Source organism: Archocentrus centrarchus, unplaced genomic scaffold (assembly GCF_007364275.1).
Source record: "Archocentrus centrarchus isolate MPI-CPG fArcCen1 unplaced genomic scaffold, fArcCen1 scaffold_87_ctg1, whole genome shotgun sequence".
Classification (NCBI taxonomy): domain Eukaryota; kingdom Metazoa; phylum Chordata; class Actinopteri; order Cichliformes; family Cichlidae; genus Archocentrus; species Archocentrus centrarchus.
In genome coordinates this window covers 178,697-193,649 of record NW_022060297.1, presented here as the reverse complement: position 1 = coordinate 193,649, position 14,953 = coordinate 178,697, and the positions used below count along the sequence as shown (strand labels likewise).

The window sequence follows — 14,953 nt, the reverse complement described above, 5'->3', positions numbered from 1 at the left end:
CTATCCAATGCTGACAGGTTGCACTTCAGACCATCCAGGAGCTCACTGATGCCGTGGTCCAGATCCCCCCGGACACCAGCCATCATTTTATCAGGAGCATGGCCAAACACTGTCAGGCATGTATACAAGCATGTGGGGCCCATATAAAATAGTGAGTACCATTTTGAGTTACTACAAGGAAATTTTGGCAAAATGGACAAGCCTGCTGCGTAATTTTTTCACTTTGATTGTTGGGGTGAATTCAGACTTCTGTAGGTTGATCATTTTTATTTCCATTAACGGTGAGGCTGATGAATGGGGCAAACTAGCCGGTTGATGGTGTAGAACAGCAGTCTGAGATGCCTTTGCTGTTGGTGAATGAGGTAAGAGTAATAATGAGTCTTGGACCAGGAAATAGCCACTTTATCGCACCTTATATGATCTTTATAAGCCTCTGGTTGGGCTGTGAGGCCAGATCTTTTGCAAAGCCTCTCAAGTCAGTGTACAGTAGTCTTTAGAGCCTGGAGTTCCATCACAAACCATGGGGCAGAGCAGGTAAAAGAGACGTTTCATCAACGACCCTTTTTTTCATGACGAAAACGAGAGGAAAAGGATAAAAACGATGACGAAATTAATTGACACTTTCGTCAACGAATGAAAACTAGACGAAAATGCTTGGCAGGGACGAAATCCAATCAGGACTTATTTAATTTCGTGAAAGGGCGGGACAAGTTAGGAAAACATCACAAGCACAGATGCACAAATTTTCTCTAAACCCGGAAAGACCAAACTAGTCTGTGATTGGTTGTTCTTTCCGATAGAACTAAGTGATGTAAACAATGTCAGCAGGGAGAAAGAGAAGAGCCGATGTATGGACACATTTGTCCTTTGACGTTGTGACAAACAAAACCATGTGTAAACCATGTGGGGCGACTATCTCGGGTAAAAACACGACAAATCTTAAACGACATCTGCAAACCAGTCACCCAGATCTCCATGCAAAGGTCAGCATTTTAATGTCATGCAGGGTAAAGTGTTTTTCCCAGTTTGTGTTTAGAGAAAATCTCCACACCGCGGTGGATTAGCCTTTATAATCTTAGTGCTGAACACTGCCCTGTACCTTTCAGAGCGTCCTGCTGTAAAACGCTCGGATTATCTCAGTAAGGTGGTGTTAATGATCAGGTGTGTGGGAAGCAGGTGAAACGCTAATGTTAATATTATTAATAATATTCCATAACTTTTAATAAATGCTTAATTTTGTGTAAATGTGTATAATGACTAATTCAAGGGAACTGAAGAAAAAGCATTTACATTTTACACCCTTTATATTTTAGTAGTCGACTAAATTCTTATGATAATTTGTCGACTAAAACTAGACTAAAACTAAAACTATTCAGATCACTAAATTATGACTAAAACTAAATTACATTTTCGTCAAAAGACTATGACTAAAACTAAATCAAAATTTGCTGTCAAAATTAACACTGGGGGCAAGGGAGTTAAGGCTGCAGAATAGGGCTGAGTAATAGTGGTCAACAAGCCCATCAACTAAGATATGGGGTGATACTGATGTTTTTAATGTTCCTGTATGTGATAGTACATAGTGCACAGTCAGAGGAACAGGAACAGAAAAGCAGACAACCAGGTGGTCCAGGCACTTCAGATTGGAAGGAGTTGTGCCTTTAGAGCAAACCAGATCCACATGGCCTCTGATGTGAGTGGGTGGGACCTTTAATGTGCTACTTGAAATTGAAGTAGTCCAACAGAGACAAGAATTTGCTGGTGAATGAACAGCTATTGGAGTCAATGTGCATATGGAAGTCACCAAGTAGAGACTTTAGGGGGGTGGTAGATAAGGACAACCTGAAGCTCTGTTGATCCAGCAAGAGTGACCACAAGGCACTCAAAAAAGGTGACACTGGGTAATGGTAGTTTAACCAGCATGTCAGCTTAGTGAATCACAGCTAACCCACCATCACGACCTTTAGAGCAAGGTTTCTGAATGTACACAAAACCAGGAGGTTGAGTGACAAAAGGTCCAGCATATTTTGCCATGTCTCTGTTAGGGACAGGTAGTCAATGTTCCTATCAGTAATGCTATGCTATTGCCTTTGTGATCACTGGTTTATTTTGTTATATTGTTTCATATATGCCTTAGTGCTTTTGTTTCTTCCTAGTTCATCCTTGGTTTGTTCGTTTCATGTGTTCCCATTGTGTGTTCTTAAATTCCTAGTGGCTTTAGACTTTAGTTCTCCCTGTGTTTTTCCCTCAGTGTCCTTCCCTTTTGTGTAAAGTCTCTGGTGTCTGTTTTCCTTAGTGTGTCTGTGTTCCTGTATGGTGTCAAGTTTGTGTTTCTGTTCCCCTGTCTTCTCACTTCATGTTTTATTTTGCCAGTCTCGTGTTCTTTGTGCTTTGTGCCCTGCTTTGCTTCCCCTTGTCTCGTTTGTCTCATTCTGTGTTCACCTGTTCTCCCAGGTGTTTCCACTTTCCTATTATCCCACTGTGTATCTACTGTCTCACTCTCCCATTGTTCCATGTCAAAGCACCACTAGTCCCTTCTCTCTCGGGTTTCTTTATCTCCTCAGCTCCCAGTGTGTATTCCCAGTTTAGTTATAGTTCTAGATTTCTGTTCCCTTTTATATTTTTGTTCCTCTGGTTTTCAGCTTAATAAAGGCTTGTTTTAAGTTCATCCCTGCCTGCTGCCTGTGTGTCTGTGTGAATGAGTCCTCATTCCTCTCACTCCACTACACATGACAACTACAGTCCAGAGTGAGATGGCAGGACAGGCTGCGAAGTGTTGAGGCAGAGTATCTAAGAAGTACCGTGGCAGCTTGTGAGAAACTGGCAGACGTTGCTCCCTTTACGCCTAGTCTTGTTACTGACCTGTTGCCAATTAAACTCATTAGCTGCATAATTTTTAGTACTATTTTTCGAGGCTTTTATTGCCACATCTCAACCCGATTTTGAATTTGCTGCCATCAAACAAAATTAGCTTCTTTTTTTTTTAAATGGTACATTTTAAAATCCAGCTTCGTCCAGACATTTGTAGAATTTTTCTATATCAGCCACTTCTTCTATCTGCCAGTGGTATGTGCCGTGTAGAGGCCTGTCCTTCCATGATGGTTCCTGTTTTTGCTCCTCTTTCTTTGTCTTCTTTCTTATGCCTAAGTGAACAGGAGTTTACTCCTGTTCACTTAGGCGTATGAGTCCTCATTAGGGAGTTGAACAGGTTTCATGGAAACAATGGCTCTTTTCGAGTGGTGTTTGGCCAATAGGAATCTTCCAATAGTAAACTTCCATCTAGTTTGAGAGTTGAAAGTTTCACCTGCTGTTAGACCAACAGAAATTTTCAAACATGCCCAAAGTGCAGGAGGCTAAAATGATGACAACCTGTAAATACAGCCACTTGGCCCACAATATTTGGCAAATTTCAATGAAAAAAAAAACATGCCAAATAATGTAAGTTTTATAATTTTACTTTCTACATACAATACCAACCTGAAGTTGTGCTGTTCAGGGTTCAGTGCCTTCTTCTGGATGTCTTTGTAAGTAGGTGACTTGAGGTAACGGAAGAAAGTGTCCTGCGCCAATCAAAGAACATGAGAATGCTGATAACCACAGCAACCTTACAAATCATAGTACACCTAATATTGTACATGTGACAGCTTTTATGTAATGTAACAATGTTTTGTCAATTGACTATTGTAGGCCTAGCCAGAAATTAGTACCCTGTAGCTTAAGTATAAGTTCAATAAGGAAGATGTAATCACTCATCTGCCATCTTCCCCAGGTGTTTGTCTGCTTGTCTAGATCTACCACTTTCACACGCTATCAAACTTAATGCTGACTTTATCACTTCTAGTCCAATAATCTTTCTGCCCACCTTCTTTGAGCCCACCAGCATGCTTTAAATATCTGCTTATCTGTCATTCTCCCTTTCAGACTCACTTGTGCAACTCAGCTTGTCCCTATCTCCACGACCCAAGTCTGTCAGAGCTCCTTCCAAGCCTCCAGCTTTGTCTTCACCACCACCAGTGTCTAGACTCCAGAGGGTCCTGCTCTAATTCTTATTTCCGCTGGGAGTCTGTTCCACTACAATGGGCCATGGGAGTCTAATCACAAAATAGCTAATTGTATTTCCTATCATGTCATGTTCCGAGGTTCAAGGTTTGATTAATGGATGGACCCTCCTTTCAAGCACCCTGGCATAGACCTTCCAATAGAGGCTAAGTAATGTGATCCCCCGATAGCTGAAGCACACCCTCCAGTCCCCCTTCTTAAAAATGGGGACCACCACCTCGGTATGCCAATCCAGTGGCATTGCCCCAGATCTCCACACGATGTTGCAGAGACATGTCAACCAAGACAGCCCTACAACATCAAGATCCTTCAGGAACTCAGGCCAAATCTCATCCACCCCAGGGGCCCTGCCAACAAGGAGTTGTTTAACCACCTCAGTGACCTCACCCACTGTGATGGGCAAGTCGTCCCCCTCATCCCCAGACTCTGCTTCCACTATGGAAGGCATGTCAGTGGGATTAAGGAGGTCCTTGAAGGATTCCTTCCACTGCCTGATTATAGCCTCAGTTGAAGTCAGCAGCACCCCGCCTACACTATAAACCATGTGGGTGGAGCACCGCTTTCCCGTCCTGAGTTGCCTGACAGTTTGCGTTTCCATTCAGGTTCAATGACCTCAACCTCCTTCCGAATGCTGTCAGTGCTGGGGTGGCTGTAGCTCAGGAGGTACAGCAGGTCACCTACTGATCGGGAGGTCAGCGGTTTGATTCCTGGCTGCTCCAAGCTGCATGCCAAAGTATCCTTGGGCAAGATACTGAACCCCAACTTGAATGTGTGTGAATGTTAGACAGTAAGCACTTAGCTTAGTTACTCATGGAAGTGCTTGTATGAATGGGTGTGACTGGGTAAATGTAAACCTGTTGTATAAGCGCTTTGAGTGCTCAGACAGAGTAGAAAAGCGCTATATAAGAACTAGTCCATTTAGTCCAAAGTTCTACCGGAGGTGGGAGTTGAAGATCACGCGGACTGGGACATCTGGGAGGCATTCCCAATGCATCCTCACTATACATATAGGTGCATTGGGTCTGTCCAGCATCCTCCCCTGCCACCTGATCCAACTCACCACCAGGTGGTGATTAGTTGACAGCTCAACTCCTCTCTTCACCAAAGTGTCCAGAACATACGATCACATATCTGATAATAGCATTACAAAATCGATCATTGACCTGCGACCTAGGGTGTCCTGGTGCCACATGCACTTATGGACATCCTTATGTTCGAATATGGTGTATGTTAAGGACAAACTGTGGTTTGCACAGAAGTCCAATAACAAAAGACCATTCAAGTTCAGATCAGTCAGGCCATTCCTCACAGTCACGCCCCTTCAGGTCTCACTGTCATTGTCCACATGAAGTCTCCCAGTAGGACATTAGAGTCACTGGATGGAGTATCCTTGAGCACCCCGTCCAGCAACTTCAAGAAGTGTGGATACTATGAACTGTCGTTTAGCACGTAAACAACAATCACAGCCCAATCACCAGGCCAGAGGCGCAGGGAAGCACCTACAGTAGGGCTGCAACAATTGCTCAAGAAACTTGAATAATTCAATTGGAAAAAATCCTCAATACAAATTTGTTGCTTCGTTTAAACTTTGCAGTGCTCAGATGCCTCCATTTAAGCGGAGCATTTCACCCGCATTAGCAGCATTGAAATTCTCTATTATTGCAATGAATTTCTGTCATTTGGAAAAAACAACCCTTTAACACCGAGTGGATCATTGCTGATTTAATCCCTGATTAGTGGCTAAAAATAGACCTGCAATAGAAACATATTTTGGAGGGCATGTGTGAATACAAAGCATTGCAACATTAAGTGCATGCAGCCCCTAGTTTTTCAACAAAAACACTGATAACAGAACAACAGCATCTTGGAACCATGATCCAAGATGGCGCCGCGAATGGATGCCCTGGTACTTCGGTGCGCTCTGTTTTGTTTGTTTTTGTGCGTTATTTCTGTGTCTGGACACTCTTCTGGGTATTCTTACACCAGAGAAGAGCTTTTCAACATTAGGTCCACAACACCTTCGGATTTATTTCCTGTTTTTGTCGCATCTGCGGCGGATTTATTACACACTCTGGCCCAGAAAGTGAGACGCCGAAAGAGAGGGAAGCGCGCTGGCGTGCTTGTGAGGCTAAGGAGACGTGGATTACGCACAGCCTTACCTGGGATTTTCCTCTCCAACGTGCGTTCACTTAGGAACAAAATGGACGAACTGATACTGATGAGGAGCATGAATAGAGACTTTTCCAAATCCTGTGTGTTATGCTTCACGGAGTCATGGCTGTGTGAGGAGATACCGGACTGCGCGCTCCAGTTGGAGGGATTTCATCTCCTCCGCGCAGACCGGCAAGCTGCGCTTTCCGGCAAGGCTACAGGTGGAGGAGTCTGCTTCTACATAAACAGGGGCTGGTGTACGGATGTGACAGAGATTGCTAAGCACTGCTCTCCCTCACTGGAATATCTTTTCATTCACTGTAAACCGTTTTACTCTCCGCGGGAGTTCGCTTCATTCATACTGGCTGCTGTTTACATCCCGCCGGACGCGGACGTGCACGAGGCCCAGTGCGCGCTCACAGAGCAGATTCTGTGCATGGAGCGGACATACCCGGACTCTCTTATCATCGTACTTGGGGACTTTAATAAAGCCAGCCTGAGACAGGAACTTCCCAAATATAAACAATATATCACATGTCCGACCAGAGAGGAGAAGACACTAGACCACTGCTACAGCACGATAAGCGGGGCTTATCACGCAGTGCCCCGCGCTGCACTCGGCCTCTCTGACCACGACATGATCCACCTGATCCCCGCGTACAGACAGAGGCTGAAGCTCTCAAAACCTGTGGTGAGGACAACAAAGCAGTGGACCCGTGAGGCTGTGGAGGAGCTCCGCACATGCTTCGAAACTACAGACTGGGACTCAATGAGGGCTGCCTGTGACAGTCTGGATGACTACACGGACACTGTAACCTCGTATATCCACTTCTGCGAGGACAGCATTGTGCCATCACGCACCAGGGTGAGTTATAACAGTGACAAACCCTGGTTTACTCCCAAACTGAAGCAGCTGTGGATAGAGAAGAGGGAGGCTTTTAAAAGTGGGGACAAAGACTGCTACAAAGAGGCCAAGTACAGGTTTAGCAAGGAAGTGGCCCCTGCTAGATCACATCACTCTGAGAATATACAGCAGCAGATCTCAGAGAACGACGCGGCCTCTGTATGGAAAGGTTTAGGCAGATTACCAACTACAAGCCTAAAACCCCCCACTCCACAGACGACCTACAAACTGCAAATAGACTGAACGAGTTCTATTGTCGTTTTGATGGTCAGTTCAGCAGCCTTCACACCTCCACCAGTCCCAACTACAATACAGCCAACACAAATATTCACCCCCCAACCTCCCCCACTCCCCACACCTCAGAGAAGCCCACATCATCAAGGACTCCCACCCCAGAGTCCCCCTCCTCCCCCACCCCCACAGTCTTTTGTATTCAGGAGGACCAGGTGCTAAAGCAGTTCAGGAGTGTCAAAGCTCGCAAAGCTCCAGGTCCAGATGGTGTCTCACCTGCCACACTGAGACACTGTGCTAACGAGCTTGCCCCATTGTTCACGAACATCTTCAACTCCTCACTGGAGGCTTGCCACGTGCCTGTCTGCTTTAAAACCGCTACCATTGTTCCTGTCCCCAAGAAGCCAAGGATCACTGGACTAAATGACTACAGACCTGTGGCACTGACTTCTGTGGTCATGAAGTCATTTGAGCGTCTGGTGCTGTCCCACCTCAAGTCCCTCACAGCCCCCCTTCTGGACCCCCTGCAGTTTGCCTACAGAGCCAACAGGTCTGTGGACGACGCCATCAACCTGACTCTGCACTTCATCCTACAGCATCTGGACTCCCAGGGAACCTACGCCAGGATCCTGTTTGTGGACTTCAGCTCTGCCTTCAACACCATCATCCCTGATCTCCTCCAAGAAAAGCTGTCCCAGATGAACGTGCCTGATCCCATCTGCAGGTGGATCACTGACTTCCTGACGAACAGGAAGCAGCACGTGAGGCTGGGGAAGAATGTCTCGGACTCCCGGACCATCAGCACTGGCACTCCTCAGGGCTGTGTCCTCTCTCCTCTGCTCTTCTCCCTGTATACCAACTGCTGCACCTCTGACCACCAGTCTGTCAAGCTTATTAAGTTTGCAGACGACATGACTCTCATCGGACTCATCTCAGACGGGGACGAGTCGGCCTACAGGATGGAGGTCAAACGTCTGGCGTCCTGGTGCAGCCACAATAACCTGGTACTGAACGCCCAGAAGACAGTGGAGATTATAGTGGACTTTAGGAAGCACACAGCCCCTCTACCCTCCATCATCCTGACTGACACCCCCATCACCACAGTGGACTCTTCTCGCTTCCTGGGAACTACCATCACCCAGGACCTCAAGTGGGAGCCCACCATCACCTCTGTCATCAAAAAGGCCCAGCAGAGGATGTACTTCCTGCGGCAGTTGAAGAAATTCAACTTGCCAGCAAGGACCATGGTGCAGTTCTATACTGCCATCATTGAGTCCATCCTCACCTCCTCCATCACTGTGTGGTACGCTGGAGCCACCACTAGGGACAAACAGAGACTACAGCGCGTTGTGCACTCTGCTGAGAAGGTGATTGGCTGTAACCTCCCATCTCTCCAGGACCTGTACACCTCCAGGACACTGTGGCGTGCAGGTCGGATCACAGCCGACCACTCTCACCCTGGGCACAGACTTTTTGACCCTCTCCCCTCAGGCAGGAGGCTACGGTCCATACGGACCAGAACCTCCCGCCATAAGAACAGTTTCTTCCCCTCTGCTGTTGGACTCATGAACAATTACCCTAAGACTGTTACCACCACCCTCCACAAACGCTGATGACCCTATGTCTATGCACCTGTCTGACTGCACTGATGTACATATTAGTGGAATATAGTCTACATTCTTCTATCTTTTAATTAGTCTCTGCACTGTATATTTTGTAATTTTGTAATATTGTGCTATAGTTATAGCTCTAATATCTCTGTATATTTGCAATTTGTATACTTGTATATTGTCTTATAGTTTTTATACTTATTTGTTTCTTTCTGTAAGCACGAAGTACCGCAGCAATTTCCTAATGCTGTGAACCTGTTCACCCATATGGCAATAAAAACCTTCTGATTCTGATTCTGATTCTGATTCTGATTTACGTCTGTGTGCACCAGGGTTATAATAGTTTTGGATTTTACATTATAGTTTAGTTTTAGTTAGTTTTTACTTTTATTTCTCTAATTCAGTTAGTTTTAATTAGTTTTCAGAGAGGTTTTGCTCGTTTTTATTAGTTTTTATTTTTGGTTTCATGCTTAGTTTTAGTTAGTTTCAGTTAGTTTCAGTATTAGTTTTAGTATTTTCATACCTGATCAGGTGCAAGATTCAAGGCGCAAAAGTGACTATTGTGTAATGAAAACTTGACAAAAGATACAGTTTAAAGAAATATAGTCAACAACCAACTGTTCACAAGACATGCTGAATTTGTGTAATATTAAGGACACACATGAACATCAACAGGGAGAAACAAAGAAAAACATGAACTCCCAAACTCAATAAATTCTACAATAAACTCCACAATAAAGTTCAGCATCAGTGCAGCAGATTAATAATGCCTACATGTGGTGTTAAACAAAAACAAACTCTTTGAAGGAGTCAAAGGTCAAATCCATCTGCATCCTGATGTTCTCACCACCTGAAGCTGCTTCTGTTTTGGAGCTAGCTTGGTTAGATGCTGCTAATTAAACCTGCAGGGTCTTTGCGGCCTCTGTACACAACCTACAGAAGTTGCCGACCTCATGTCCGCATTTATGCTTGTGTAGCTGGATTGTGTGTGTTAATTACCTTGTGGTCGTGTGCAGGTGTTTGTACTCAAAGAACCTCCATACGGGACTCTGCCGCTTTCTCGGCAGACCGCAGCCATTACTTTGCGGACCAGCGCGGTGAGCGCACGCACATGCGCACTCACACACACAGCTGTCCTGTGGCGCTCCCAGCTTAAACTCGGAGAGCGGAAACAATGATTTCATATCAATCCACAAGGCTTAAAAACCCCCCCAAAAAAAACAAGTAAATGAAAGTCAGTTTATCGATAATTTCAGTTAGTTTTAGTTAGTTTTGTAAACTCACAATTCAGTTTTAATTAGTTATCGTTTTTTCCTTTTAATTATAGTTTTTATTTATTTCAGTTAACGACAATGTTTTTTCAATTTCAGTTTTCGTTATTTCGTTCGTTTTCGTTAACTATAATAACCCTGGTGTGCACACATGTGGCAGGTGCAAAGAGGCGAAGCCATTATCACGACAGTGAGCTCAGGTGGAGTGAATGGAAACATTTGTCTGGCATCCAAAGCAGCAGCGTTTTTTCCTGTAACCACCATTAAAAACTTTACTGGGAAACAGCTGGAGGTCCCTAATCAATCACCTGCTCAATAAATGCCAGCGTGAAGAAAAGAGAACTTTGTACCTTCTCCAGACACTGCTGTTTGTTTCGCACAGCGAAAATGTCGAACCTTGGATTCAAGAGAAACAATGAGGTTTTCGTCCTGGTCGCAGAACACAGGACCAGCTCTTTATCTTCTCGAGGACATTCGAGTGTGCGTGGGAGTTTGCCCATCCAGTCTACATGTGTTTTATGAACATGGAGAAAGCATTCGACCACATCCCTTGGGGCATCCTGTGGGGGGTACTGCGGGAGTATGGGGTGTCTGGCCCATTGTTGTGGGCCTTTCAGTCCCAGTACAACCGCAGCAAGAGCTTGGTCCATATTGCCGGCAATAGGACTTGGACTCGTTTCCTGTGGGTGTTGGGCTTCGTCAGGGCTGCCCTTTGTCACCAATTGTCTTCAAAATCTTTCCATCCATCCATTCTCTTCCGCTTATTCGGGCCGGGTTGCGGGGGCAGGAGCCTAAGCAGAGAAGCCCAGGCTTCCCTCTCCCCAGCCACCTCCTCCAGCTCATCCAGAGGGACCCCAAGGCCAGCCGAGAGATATAATCTCTCCACCGTGTCCTGGGTCTACCACGGGGCCTCCTCCCGGTGGGACATGCCTGGAACACCTCACCCAAGAGGTGGCCAGGAGGCATCCTAATCAGATGCCCGAGTCACCTCAACTGGCTCCTTTCGATGTGGAGGAGCAGCGGCTCTACTCTGAGCCCCTCCCGGATGGCCGCACTCCTCACCTTATCTCTAAGGGAGAGGCCAGCCACCCTTCGAAGGAAACTCATTTCTGCCGCTTGTATTCGCGATCTTATTCTTTCGGTCACTACCCAAAGCTCGTGACCATAGGTGAGGGTAGGAACGTAGATCGACCGGTAAATCGAGAGCTTCACTTTTACACTAAGCTCCCTCTTCACCACAACAGACCGGTGCAGTGTCCGCATCACTGCAGAAGCAGCCCTGATCCGTCTGTCAATCTCCCGCTCCCTTCTCCCCTCACTTGTGAACAAGACCCCGAGATACTTGAACTCCTCCACTTGGGGCAAGAACTCGTCCCTGAGCCGCAGTGGGCACTCCACCCTTTTCGGGCTGAGGACCATGGCCACAGACTTAGAGGTGCTGATTCTCATGCCAGCCGTTTCACACTCGGCTGCGAACCGTTCCACTGCGAGCTGGAGGCCCCCCCCTGATGAAGCCAACAGAACCGCATCATCTGCAAAGAGCAGAGCTGAGGCCACCAAGCAAGAAGCCTTCTGCCACCTGGCTACACCTAGAAATTCTGTCCATAAAAATTATGAACAGAATCCGACTTATTACCGGCTATACAGACCAAGCTCTCACTGCGGTTGTACAGAGATTGAATGGCCCGCAACAACAGGCCAGACACCCCATATTCCCACAGGACCTCCCAAAGGATACCCTGAGGGACACGATCAAATGCCTTCTCCAAGTCCACAAAGCACATGTAGACTGGTTGGGCAAACTCCCATGCACACTCGAATATCCTTGAGAGAATAAAGAGCTGGACCAATGTTCTGCGACCAGGACGAAAACCGCATTGTTCTTCCTGAATCCGAGGTTCGACTAATGGACGGACACTCCTTTCCAGCAGACCTTTCCGGGGAGGCTGAGGAGTGTGATCCCCCGAAAGTTGGAGCACACCCTCCGGTCTCCCTTCTTAAAGATGAGGACCACCACCCCGGTCTGCCAATCCAGTGGCACTGCCCCAGATCTCCACGCGATGTTGCAGAGGCGTGTCAACCAAGACAGCCCTACAACATCCAGAGCCTTCAGGCACTCAGGGCAAATCTCATCAACCCCAGGGGCCCTGCCACCAAGGAGTTGTATAACTACCTCAGTGACATCACCCCCAGTGATCTTCAAGTCATCTCCCTCATCCCCAGACTCTGCTTCCACTACAGGAGTGTCAGTGGGATTCAGGAGGTCCTCGAAGTATTCCTTTCACCGTCCGTCTATAGCCTCAGTTGAAGTCAGCAGCACCCCACCCGCACTATAAACCATGTGAATGGAGCACTGCTTTCTCCTCCTGAGTTGCCTGACGGTTTGCTAGAATCACTTCGATGCCGTCCGAAAGTCTTTTTCCATAGCCTCACCGAACTCCTCCCACACCCGAGTTTTTGCTTCAAACTTTTTATGGACAGAATTTCTAGGCGTAGCCAGGTGGCAGAAGGCTTCCACCTTGATGGCCTTAGAATCTCATCTCTACTTTTGCGGATGATGTGGTCCCGCTGGCTGTATCAGGTGGTGGCTTCCAGCTCGCAGTGGAACGATTCATAGCCGAGTGTGAAGCGGCTGGCATTAAAATTAGCATCTCTAAATTTGAGGTCATGGTCCTCAGCCAGAAAAGGGTGGAGTGCCCACTCCAGCTCAGGGACGAGCTGCTGCCCCGGGTGGAGGAGTTTAAGTATCTCGGGGTCTTGTTCACGAGTGATGGGAGAAGGGAGCAGAAAATTAGAAGATGGATTGGGGCTTCATCAGTGATGTGGATGCCGCACCAGTCTGGTGTGGTAAAGACGGAACTGAGGTGAAAGTGAAGCTGTTGATTTACTGGTCAATCTATGTCCCTCACCTGTGGTCACAAGCTTGGGGTAGTGACCAAAAGAACGAGATCGTGAAAACAAGCGGCAGAACTGAGCTTCCTCCGAAAGATGGCTGGCTTCTCCCTTAGAGATAGGAGTGCAGCCATTCGGGAGGGGCTCAAAGTGGAGCCGCTGCTCCTCCACATTGAAAGGAGCCAGTTGGGGTGGTTCGGACATCTGAGTAGGATGCCTCCTGAACACTTCTTGGGTGAGGTGTTCCAGGCATGTCCCACTGGCAGGAGGCCCTGGTGCAGTCCCAGAACACCCTGGAGAGATTGTCTCTCTCGGCTAGCCTGGCCCCCCGGGACAAGCTGGAGGAGGTTGACTGGGGAGAGGGAGGTCTGGGCTTCTCTGCTTAGGCTGCTTAGGCTGCTTAGGCTGCTGACCCTGCGACCCAGCCCTGGATGAGGGAGGGAGGGATGGATGGATGGTGTTCAATTCATCTCCTTACTGAACTGCCCTTGCTGCCTCACAACCTAAAGCACCAAGTCATGGCGAGTGATCACTTTGACTAAAAAGGTGCATATCCTATATAAATACCACTTCTATTTTTGGTATGAACAGATACATTTAGATCCTCAGACCAATCATGAATCTGGACACACCTTTTTCATAAGCAAGAAGACATGTGTCTGTGCTGCCTCCAGCACATAGCGGTGAGGATGTTCCAGACCTTTCACTGTCAAACCCATTGTCCTGCCATCAATGTTGATCCAGCGGGGGGCGCCGGGGGCCAGGAAGGTCCTGTATGCACACATATTCTACATCAATATGATCAGTTTGAAAATACATCTCATATGAAACAAAGATATTATGTACTTGGTCTTTTGCTGTCTTTTATATTTCAAGATAAAAGGTTTCAAGAAAACAAAAAACATAGAATGTAACATAAGACGACTAACAACTAAGAAAGTCAAATTTTTCTTTTTGTTGTCTTACTTGAAAATGGTCTCCGCTTTTGATGACATGGAAGATGCAGTCCCCCACTTCAGTTCTTCAGCTGCTTCCCAAAAAGCCAAGTTCTCACCTGATGTGCACATACCAAATACCAAATTAGGTCCTAATAATGTTGATCATTCTCTGACTTTTCATCAAGAAATACTAGTGTGCTCGAACTGTCACATTTTTAATAAAAAGTATAAACATCTCCACAATCAGTTGGCATAAAGTTTGGACAAATAAAGAGGTGTTCAGAACAAACTATGAACTATTTTGTTCTTTTGTTTGTCTTTGTTTTTTATTTTTTTGCAGTTTAGTTAAGATATTCATGTTCTATTCATGATTAATTATAATTCTGGTAGTTGTCATTCTCAAAACAGTGCCTTTTTTTTATTGACATTTTGGACCGGGAAGACAGATGGTTTGAAAGAGGAGTTAAAAAAAACATCTATGTCCTCTGTGACTGAGCATCAGACTGTCCAGGAGCTCAGTAATGTCCTGGTCCGAGACACCATCTGTCATCTCATTAGGAGCATGCACCATATAAACTGCTGAGTACCAACTGCTGCAATAAAAATTTCAACAAAATTTTCCAGCCTGCTGGAAAATGCTGCAGCTAGAGTACTGACAGGGACTAGAAAGAGAGAGCAGATTTCTCCCATATTGGCTTCTCTTCATTGGCTCCCTGTTAAATCTAGAATAGAATTTAAAATCCTTCTCCTCACATACAAGGTCTTCAATAATCAGGCCCCATCTTATCTCAAAGACCTCATAGTCCCATATCACCCCAACAGAGCACTTCTCTCTCAGACTGCTGGCTTACTTGTGGTTCCTAGGATACTTAAGAGTAGAATGGGAGGCAGAGCCTT

General features: G+C 46.3%; 1 protein-coding gene across 2 annotated transcripts in view; it reads right to left on the bottom strand.

The window, feature by feature from the left end:
* Positions 1-14,953, bottom strand: part of rgs9a (regulator of G protein signaling 9a) — a 41,497-nt gene that overhangs the window by 3,002 nt on the left and 23,542 nt on the right. For both annotated transcript variants that reach the window (XM_030725951.1, XM_030725952.1), the window contains 3 exons: positions 14,085-14,172; positions 13,751-13,889; positions 3,478-3,560 (listed from right to left, as the gene is read on the bottom strand). In XM_030725951.1, the coding sequence (XP_030581811.1) occupies positions 3,478-3,560; positions 13,751-13,889; positions 14,085-14,172 (310 nt within the window). The remainder of the gene's footprint in view (positions 1-3,477; positions 3,561-13,750; positions 13,890-14,084; positions 14,173-14,953) is intronic.